Source organism: Rutidosis leptorrhynchoides, chromosome 8 (assembly GCF_046630445.1).
Source record: "Rutidosis leptorrhynchoides isolate AG116_Rl617_1_P2 chromosome 8, CSIRO_AGI_Rlap_v1, whole genome shotgun sequence".
Taxonomy (NCBI): Eukaryota; Viridiplantae; Streptophyta; class Magnoliopsida; order Asterales; family Asteraceae; genus Rutidosis; species Rutidosis leptorrhynchoides.
Genome location: NC_092340.1, coordinates 317736686 through 317747730, shown reverse-complemented (window position 1 = coordinate 317747730; position 11045 = coordinate 317736686). Strand labels below are relative to the sequence as shown.

Below are 11045 nucleotides of genomic sequence, written 5' to 3'. Positions count from 1 at the left end.
ATCTTACGCTCGAACTTTTGAGAAAAGAGCAACTTTATACCAAATTCTCCGAGTGAGAATTTCTGTTGAACGAAGTCCAATTTTCTAGACCATGAAGTTAATGGTCAAGGCATTACAATCAATCTCGAAATCAAGCCACATGTAATCAGGAAACTCTCCCAACTCAGACTTGTATTCGTAAAAATCTTAGATCTCACCGGTTGTTACCGAAGATTCATTTCTGACTTTTCTCGTATTACACGACTTTAATCTCTCCGCGATCGAACCTTGAGCGTGATTCTTCACACCAACATTTCTAGCTAAATTCGTACAACACCAGATGGGACTCAAATATGGAAATATTTCTACTTGGACGCCGAAAGGCATACTCCCTCGACTCGAAATCAACGGGACGGAAATTCGTTATTTTGCACGAAGAATTCGAATACTAAATTGTGGATCCGATCAATATTCTTGTCATCACGTACCACACTACATACCTCTGTTATTTCACCGTTACCGTCTGATATTACTGGAAATTAAGATAACACACAATCCAACGATACTTCACTCTTCTTTGACTTAACGCCCTTGTGTTTCTGATAATCGGTCAACTATTATTCAACCCCGAACTATACAACTACGTGTACTACCTCGTTTCTCTTTCAGACTTCAACTTTTGACAACTAGAGGCACGTTATAGCAACCTCGAGATGTAAACTCATCCTATTCTAAGTCCTCATTTCACTACTATCTTTACCGTTCGCATTTCCGTTTAAAGAAACTCCTTGTAACATTTCTCCATGGATAGAGAAACTCCTCATATTACATAAGTATTCGCCACGAGGGTGAATAGTCCTAACGAACATTTTTCGAACCCTAACTAACTTGTTCAAACGTATCTTAAGAGATTCTATTCCAACACGGTGTATCTTTGTCAATTATTCTGTATCGAAATACTCGTTTCACTTCTAGTTTTACAAGAAACCTTGGGAACCCGCTTAGACATGAGTACCGCGTACCACCCACAAACTGACGAACCGAGCAAACGAACGATTTACGTCTTGGAAAGACATCTCACAAACTCGTATTGTCACCTTTAGTAGATCACTCTTACAACAGTAGTTACCACTCGTGTGTTCACGCGCACTTTTCGAAACCTTATATGACCGCTAATGTCATACCCCTGTTCATCTAACCAAAGCATCAACCACCGAAATCTGAACTCCATCAAGAAACAACAATTGAGATCGTTCAAGTCCGAGAGGGGCTCGAGACAACCCATTGTCGCCAGAAGAGTTATACCAAACTTAGAGGAGAACCTCACAAATCCCAGTGTGTAACCGCGTAATATTGAGAACCCGCACCTTGGAAGGGTGTAATCCGTTTCGGGGATCAGGGAAAGTTAAACCCGCGACATGTTAACCCTTTTGAAACCTTGGGGCGTATTGGAACCGCTCCCTACCGTTTAGAACTTCCGACTCAATTAAGTTTCCGTTTACCCTACATTTCGTGTAACAAACTTAGAAACGTGTCCTGCGGAACAGGAACGTGCAATCCTGCTGGATACATCAACTATCGATGACCAACTTCTCTTCATAGGAAAACCAGTTGAAACCGGGGATCGTAAAAACCGAACCTTAATGCAACGTAAAACCCTGACTATCCAAATTCATGAGAACCCTCAAGAACGTACTTTCACTTATTCATAGCATTGACAACGTAAAGTCTCGAGTAAGAGATATCGACTACTACTTCCAACTAAATTTCGGGACGAAATTTCTTTTGAGGTGTGGATAATGTAACATCCCGCATTTTTCCGTTAAATTATTTTAACGCCCGTCTTTTTCTTTTTAAATAATACCCTTCGTATCTAGATTCGTATCCTTTGTTATGTAACATTTTAAATATTCTCGTTGTTGGAAGATAACGTCTCCCGTACTCTCGTGTAATTTAAAATATTCGATCGGTTAAATCCCGCACCCGCTTCTAAACTCGAGGGACTAAAATTGACACGGGGCAAACTAGTTGACTAGGTCAACTAGTCCACCCCAATCACCACCATTCAACCATCTCCCTCTCTCTCTCTTTCTCTCTAGCAAGAACACACACACAAACCCCAACTTCATAAAATCATCATCTAAATTCGGGATTGGAAGCAAACTTCAAAACAAATTACATTTTCGTGATCCTCTCTTCCTCCTCTACATTTTGGTACCAATTTCATCGAGTTTGGGTAACTTTCTAAAAACTCTAGATTTCTATAAATTCATGTTTTTGATTTGAAATGGTGTTAGTTAGTGTCTATGGCTCGTGTCTAGCATGAATATATGATTTACTTGCTCGATTTGTTGTTTTGAGTAACTAGTTTGAACATTTGAAATGGGTTTGCTTAATCTTGCATTTTGGAAGATTAAATGTTGTTTGATTGTTAAAGTTCATGTTTTAATTGTGTTACTAGTATCACTAGCTTCGTTTTGATGCGTAGGTTGATTTGTAAAACTTCATAAACTTGATTAGTGATTTTGGTGATTTTGGATTAGGGTTGATAAGCTTTATATGAACTTTTGGTGCATCAAATGCTATGAATTGTTGTTGATAAGTGTTTAGTTGCAATGTGTGTTTGATTACCTTCGAAACGGCATATCATACATGTAAATTGGTTGCCCGAATCATGAAATGCGTTTTTAGAACTTGAAACTTTGATTATGAACGTTTAATGCGGTTTTGGGTTGTTGTAAGTGTTGAATTGCTTGATGAAATGTGTCTAGGTGTTTTCCTCGTCAAATTACCTTTCCGATGATATAAGATACATGTTCTAATTGTTTACGGATCATAAAATGTGGTTATTTGGTTTTTAGCTCGTGCATACTTGTGAAAAACAGAAACAGACCTGCACAGATGGTGGCGCGGCGCGCCCCATCCCCGCGCGGCGCGCAGATGTGCCTGGTCAGATTCTGACCTCCTCGTCCCATTTCACGTGAAATGTTTGATGACCTACGGACCTCCGATTCACATGAAACTTGTTCTAATATACTTGTATATGAATATTTAGCATAGAAAAATAGTTCGGGACCCGACCCGAACGCGTTGACTTTTTTGTTGACTTTGACCAAGTTTGACTTTTAGTCAAACTTAACCAAACTTTTATACAATCGTTCTAACATGCTTTTGTACGTGATTCTTGCATGAAACTTGACAACGTGATTCACATGCCATACTATTCAAGTCGTATTGAGCCATAGGACTAATCGAACACGTTTCACCCGACCTTGTGTCGTAACCGGTTAATTGATACAACTTATTTGTTTAGGTCAAGGCTAAGCAACATTCATGCACACGTTTACTTTGTGAAGTACATTTATACTCGTGCAATCAAAGGTGAGATCATAGTCCCACTTTTACTCTTTTTGAACTTATATTTGGGATGAGAAAACATAAACGATTCTTTTGAACTAAGTGAACACAAGAACGGGAAAACAAACATTCTACATACGAGTTTAGAACAAAAATCCTCAATTCGATTATCATTAGTTACACTTGCCGGGTGTAAGCGAGAACTTATGTTATATGGCCATATGGGTTGACAACCCTCATCCTTGACGGTTCGCTACCGTCTACGGATGAAATATATTTTCGAGAATCAGTGTTTGTTCTAGCACTATGGATGGGGTATACAATGGAAGGAATGTTAAGCTTTGATAATTGGGTGCTCGTGAAACAAACTTTTGGAATGTATTACTATTATTTCATTGATGCAAATCTTGTGGTTCACTTGTACTTACTTACTTAAACCTATGATTTCACCAACGTTTTCGTTGACAGATTTCTATGTTTTTCTCAGGTCTTGCACGATATGTGAAACATGCTTCCGCTTACTATTTGATACTTGCATCCGATGTCGAGTATACATGCATTTCATGGAGCGTCTTTTGACTTTACTTTAAACCGTGTCGCCTAGATTTCAATCGTATCTATAACGTTGTAACTTAACTTTTGGTTGAACAATTCTTGTAAACTTTGAAACAATCTTTATTTTGAAATGAAGGCGACATATTTTGGTCAAACGTTATCTTAAAGACTTATAATCAGGTAATGGGACCCACGTAGCCGACGCCGTCACTTGACGATTTGTCGGGGTCGCTACATTACATTGCTATATCGCGGTTGTAGTCGATTCCGAATTAGCTCTGTAAGCCTTGGATTGTCGAAGTGGTTGAAAGGAAGCGCTTGTTGAATGACAAACCTTGACAAATCTTGCCGAAGAGCTTCGGCATCGTATTCAAAAATCGAACCATCGGCCCGCATTGTTTGTTGTCTCGGGTCTTGCCTTGCACTAGAACTTTTGTCAAGATGTTTTCTTAACGTTGTATTACCCGAAACACCCATGAACTTCATACATTGTGTACAACGAGCTTTTTTCGCACCATCCTTCATTACACACAACTCGAATTTGGACCAAACGTCCCCTTTTCGCTTTGTTTCTTTTTTGTAATCAATATCGGCCGTAGTGTAGCCTTGTGAAGATGTTCCAACGGAAGCGGAACCGGAAACGGAAGCTTGTGAATTATCCATTATGGGATAAGTAGACTAGAGATTAGAGAATATTTAGTGATTTAGAAATAAATATGAGAATGTTTGTTGGTGCATTTTCAACCAAAGCATTACCATGTATTTATAATGGACTTTGTGGGGTTAAAATGGTAAAAAAAAAAAAAAAAACCTCAAAAAAAGGTTGAAACTGCAAAAAAAGAAAAAAAAAAAAAAACGGCTAGTTTTTGAAAAACCGGATCGGATCCGGATCCGAATCCGGATCCAAACCGGATCGGATAAAATCCGATTTATATCCGGAAAAAATCCGGTTTTGCTGTGTCGGGTTTTGCTTCTGTCCGGTTCCGGATCGGGTCACCGGATCGGATCTGGATCCGGTTTTTTTGCCCATCTATATATTAGAGCCATGGTGTAAAGGATGTCGTCGATTATGTCTCTAAACAGACTTCTGACAACCCCATTGGTTTTCTAAAAATATCTGTACATTTGATAAAACGGAATAATTAAACGCTAATAGGTTCATAATATGAATGATTTATAGGTCTCATTAGACTTCATTCTAAATGACAATAATAATATTTCTGGTAATTATTCTAAATGAACACTTTAATGGTATAAAATTATCTTATTAATTATGCATGAATAAATAAAAAGATATAAATATTTAATACGAGTAACTGTTCTTTAAAAAGAATATTATTGAGAATGAAGGTGTTCTATAGTTTTTTTTTTTGGGTAAAGGGTTTATATCCGGCGAATATATAAAAGAATGAGGTGTTCTATAGTTGGAGATAAACTATCTATTCTAATGCTAACTGATTAAACTTAAATGCAATGAACACAACCTTAGTAGTAGAGAATATATATATAGCCCAAAAGCACTTGAGAAAATGATTTCAAATCAGTTTCAAAGGATATGAAAATTCCAACTTAAATTGTAGCAAAATGCAAACAACTTTGTTTGACATACATAAACATTAGAACAGTTCATTCCTCTACCATGTTCTCTGACAATTTGCCAGTCATAAAATTACTTTACTATCATCATTATCTTAAATTTAAAGACTAATAACAGGTAGAAAATAAAAAAATAAAAAATAAAAACACGACGAACAACTGATTTTCCACATATCTAAGCCCCAAAGTCGTTGGCCAAGAATTTATCTTCAGGGTAATACACAGCCGTCACCACATTTCCCCCAAACTTCCTGCCACCCAAAGAATCCTTTGCTTTCGCACAACTATGGGTGTCCCCATACTCCAAGAACACCTGCAACGAAAAAACAAAAAAAATTATTTAAATTAAACAAAACTTTGTCTGTACACATAGTATGTCTGTACACATACCCTGCCAAGACCGTTAACTTCGTCTCCATTTGGATTTGGACGTGGAATCACGACATTCGTTAAATCCCCTGCACATCAAATACAACAAGATCATTACCTTTACTTGGTTGCAGACTAAAGAAATAAGCCCCCATTCAACGGAACATGTTATACAATATAAGATATATTGTGCTTACCAAACTTTTGTCCTTCTTCTCTCATGTCCTCTAGTATGTCTTCATATTCTCCCTCATCCATTAGGTCCTCTACAGTGATAACCTTCATCGAAGATCATGCTCATTCATCAAATGCTATATGCAAAAACGTTTTAAATAATTAAATAAGAATTGAGAGTCATTAAGTACCTCAGTTAAGCACAAAACTCTAGTTGCAGCCTCGTTAGGTGCTGTAAGCCCTGCCCCTGCTCCAGGAAGATTATTATAACCACCAATCTGCATCGCCATTTTCTACATCACCAGTAAATACATAAATAGACAAGTTAAATTGGTAAGAGTTGTAAAACTTAGTAATTATAAAAGAAACAATGAATATTACCTGCATAGCTATATGCTGCTGAGCCTGGGCCATTATTGTATCTTGTTCTGATTTCATCTGTCCGCTGCTGTACAAACAGATGCAAAACAGATTAACGTCTGAATAGTCAAGTGGAACTCATGAACTACATATCAAAGTGCTTAAGCAACTAATGATAATAATGTTAACGGTTAAATTATCTGCTCAAATTAGAAACACTACATCTTGTTTGCCAACTTCAGATTGTGATGTATATAAGAAAACTCAAAATATCAAATGGTTTTAGTTTATACTATCCAGTGAATTCTGATCCTTACACATTACTAAGGGAATAAGCCGCATATATAAGTTTTGTTCTGAAAACATACGATGCTCAGAGATTAATCAAATCTTAGGTGCAAGTGCAACTAAGGTAAACGATAGACACGAGATTTTTCGTGACCAAACACCAACATTACATAAATCAAATCACACAAAAGGTGGTAGACAGAACATTTCTCACCATGTGAAATTTTCAAATCTTCTATGTTCAACAAGCAAAAAAAAATAAAAAAATAAAAAACCTACTTAAGTTTGAAAACCAACCTGATGGTAGCACGCCTGACTGTCAGAGTCTTATCACCCATTTTTAAGCCATTTAATGCAGCACATGCAACGTCCGTAACTGCATTATCCTGAAAGGGAAATTCATTTTTATTTGATTATGCATATATAAAATTATACACTTACCTAAAGAAACATGTATTCAAGACATACAAATGCATAATGCCACAAATCAGAAGTAAATCCAGGTTAGATAGGGCCAAGGGTAAAAAACCAACAAAACAATATTGCTTTAAGTGGTAGTTAGACTTAGATACCAGTTTAGATAGCAAAACTAAAACAATATTAATAATTTAAAAGCAAAACAGTAGTTAATACCAATAATCGTTTGAAGTCATACAAGATAAAGAACAATTATCAATAGCAATTACCTCATAAACACAGAAGCCATAACCTTTGGAGTTTCCTGTGTCTCTGTCCTTAACAAGGTCAAACCCACGCAGTGGCCTGAACCATTAATGACTTGTGTCAGACCATAATACGTATAATAAATGCACGTGTCCGTGAGTGTAACCAAAATATAAAGCATCAAAAATGGTGAGAATACCCAAATGATTCTAGCAACTCCCGTATTTGTACTTCAGTAAAGTAATACGGCAATCCTCCAACAAATACACGGTCAGGTCCTTCAACTCCACCAATACCACTGAGAACAGGTTATAAATAACAAATTCATCTTCAAAAAAAAAAAAAAAAAATCAACCTAAACGTTCTATAACTAGATATAACTTTTAGTATGTCTGACTAGTGACTTGATTCAGAAATTCAATAAGCAAAAACCTATATGTATATATGTATACATATACATATATATACACTGACTTACCCTGGTGTAAGCCCAGCAGCAGCTAAATTAAGATTTGGATTTGGTTGACTTGGACCAAGAACTGCAGCTAATGATGGATTGTAGTCAGTAGGTCTTCGAACTCTCACAGACACACCCTAGTAAAAACCAAAAAGTCAAAAAGATCAGGTCAACGAAAATTTTTAAAAAAATGAAAAAATAAACTAAATGGTGATTGTTATGTACCTCAAAAATGATTCCATCGAGTGTCATTGCATTACTTGCTTCTTCAACGGTCCTCATCTCCACAAATGCAAACTTCTTTTCATGATTGATGTATACATTAACAACCGCATCACCTGCTAACAATATATATAGGATCATACTACTATATTTTTTATGCAAGGATATAGAATAAAAAGAAATAACTAGATGAAAGTGTTTACAGTATACAAAAAGTCAAAAGAGGTTGACCAACCTGGCCCAGCAGATGTTCCACCTATTGCTGTCATAACTTGGCTAAAGAAAGTTGCTATTGTCTGCTCCAAACATACAAATAAGTTTAGCGCCACTTATAAATCAAAAGTTAACTGATATGCTTATAACAAATACTAATGTCATGGACAAATTGATTTTGAGTTAAACATGGATGTTACATAACAATAAGAACAAAGGAATAACCAATGAAAGAATTACAAAGTCAGTTACAGGAACAAAGGAATAAGAACAAAGGAATAACCCAGCGAAATGAAAGAATTACAAAGTCAGTTACAGGAACTTTTAGAGCGTGGTTTCATTCGACCAAGCACATCACCATGGGGAGCTCCTGTTTTGTTTGTCAAGAAGAAAGATGGTACATTCAGGTTGTGTATCGACTACTGAGAGTTGAACAAACTTACCATCAAGAACCGCTACCTACTACCAAGAATCGACGACTTATTTGATCAACTACAAGGCTCGTCTGTTTATTCGAAGATCGATTTACGTTCTGGATATCATCAAATGCGGGTAAAGGAGGATGATATTCCAAAAACTGCTTTTAGGACGCGTTACGGTGATTACGAGTTTATGGTTATGCCGTTTGGATTGACTAACGCACCAACTGTGTTCATGGACCTCATGAACCGAGTGTGTGGGCCATATCTTGACAAGTTTGTCATTGTTTTCATCAATGACATACTTATTTACTCGAAGAATGATCAAGAGCACGAAGAACATTTGAGAAAAGTGCTAGAGTTGCTGAGAAAAGAAAAACTGTACGCTAAGTTTTCAAAGTGTGCATTTTGGTTGGAAGAAGTTCAATTCCTCGGTCACATAGTGAACAAAGAAGGTATTCAGGTGGATCCAGCAAAGATTGAAACCGTTGAAAAGTGGGAAACCCAGAAACTCCGAAACACATACGACAGTTTTTAGGACTAGCTGGTTACTACAGAAGGTTCATCCAAGACTTTTCCAGAATAGCAAAACCCTTGACTGCATTAACGCATAAAGGGAAGAAATTTGAATGGAAAGATGAACAAGAGAAAGCGTTTAAATTGTTAAAGAAAAAGTTAACTACGGCACCTATATTGTCATTACCTGAAGGGAATGATGATTTTGTGATATATTGTGACGCCTCAAAGCAAGGTCTCGGTTGTGTATTAATGCAACGAACGAAAGTAATTGCTTATGCGTCTAGACAATTGAAGATTCACGAACAGAATTATACGACGCATGATTTGGAATTAGGCGCGGTTATTTTTGCATTAAAGACTTGGAGGCACTACTTATATGGGGTCAAAAGTATTATATATACTGACCACAAAAGTCTTCAACACATATTTAATCAAAAACAACTGAATATGAGGCAGCGTAGGTGGATTGAATTGTTGAATGATTACGACTTTGAGATTCATTACCACCCGGGGAAGGCAAATGTGGTAGCCGACGCCTTGAGCAGAAAGGACAGAGAACCCATTCGAGTAAAAGCTATGAATATAATGATTCACACTAACCTTACTACTCAAATAAAGGAGGCGCAACAAGGAGTTTTAAAAGAGGGAAATTTAAAGGATGAAATACCCAAAGGATCGGAGAAGCATCTTAATATTCGGGAAGACGGAACCCGGTATAGGGCTGAAAGAATTTGGGTACCAAAATTTGGAGATATGAGAGAAATGGTACTTAGAGAAGCTCATAAAACCAGATACTCAATACATCCTGGAACGGGAAAGATGTATAAGGATCTAAAGAAACATTTTTGGTGGTAAGGTATAAAAGCCGATGTTGCTAAATACGTAGGAGAATGTTTGACGTGTTCTAAGGTCAAAGCGGAGCTTCAGAAACCATCAGGTCTACTTCAACAACCTGAAATTCCGGAATGGAAATGGGAAAATATTACCATGGATTTCATCACTAAATTGCCAAGGACTGCAAGTGGCTTTGATACTATTTGGGTAATAGTTAATCGTCTCACCAAATCAGCACACTTCCTGCCAATAAGAGAAGATGACAAGATGGAGAAGTTAGCATGACTGTATTTGAAGGAAGTCGTCTCCAGACATGGAATACCAATCTCTATTATCTCTGATAGGGATGGCAGATTTATTTCAAGATTCTGGCAGATATTACAGCAAGCATTAGGAACTCGTCTAGGCATGAGTACTGCCTATCATCCACAAACTGATGGGCAGAGTGAAAGGACGATACAAACGCTTGAAGACATGCTACGAGCATGTGTTATTGATTTTGGAAACAGTTGGGATCGACATCTACCGTTAGCAGAATTTTCCTACAACAACAGCTACCATTCAAGCATTGAGATGGCACCGTTTGAAGCACTTTATGGTAGAAAGTGCAGGTCTCCGATTTGTTAGAGTGAAGTGGGGGATAGACAGATTACGGGTCCGGAGATAATACAAGAAACTACCGAGAAGATCATCCAAATTCAACAACGGTTGAAAATCGCCCAAAGTCGACAAAAGAGCTACACCGACATTAAAAGAAAAGATATAGAATTTGAAATTGGAGAGATGGTCATGCTTAAGGTTGCACCTTGAAAAGACATTGTTCGATTTGGTAAACGGGGGAAATTAAATCCAAGGTATATTGGACCATTCAAGATTATTGATCGTGTCGGACCAGTAGCTTACCGACTTGAGTTACCTCAACAACTCGCGGTTGTACATAAAACTTTCCACGTCTCGAATTTGAAGAAATGTTTTGCTAAAGAAGATCTCACTATTCCGTTAGACGAAATCCAAATCAACGAAAAACTTCAATTCATCGA

General features: G+C 37.2%; 1 protein-coding gene across 3 annotated transcripts; it reads right to left on the bottom strand.

Moving 5' to 3' along the window:
• Positions 1-5476: 5476 nt before the first annotated feature.
• Positions 5477-8345, bottom strand: LOC139861878 (splicing factor U2af large subunit A-like). 3 transcript variants are annotated; one of them, XM_071850400.1, is made up of 11 exons: positions 8256-8345; positions 8024-8136; positions 7820-7935; positions 7541-7639; positions 7365-7440; positions 6976-7064; positions 6412-6478; positions 6222-6323; positions 6054-6135; positions 5878-5945; positions 5477-5800 (listed from the first exon to the last, which is right to left on the bottom strand). In XM_071850400.1, the coding sequence occupies exons 1-11, from the start codon at positions 8287-8289 to the stop codon at positions 5663-5665; spliced, it is 984 nt and encodes a 327-aa protein (XP_071706501.1). In that variant the 5' UTR covers positions 8290-8345; the 3' UTR covers positions 5477-5662. The 3 variants fall into 3 exon arrangements, with proteins under 3 accessions (XP_071706501.1, XP_071706500.1, XP_071706504.1); XM_071850399.1 differs by having other exon boundaries at positions 8024-8139; positions 8256-8316; XM_071850403.1 differs by having other exon boundaries at positions 6412-6475; positions 8024-8139; positions 8256-8316.
• Positions 8346-11045: the final 2700 nt, after the last annotated feature.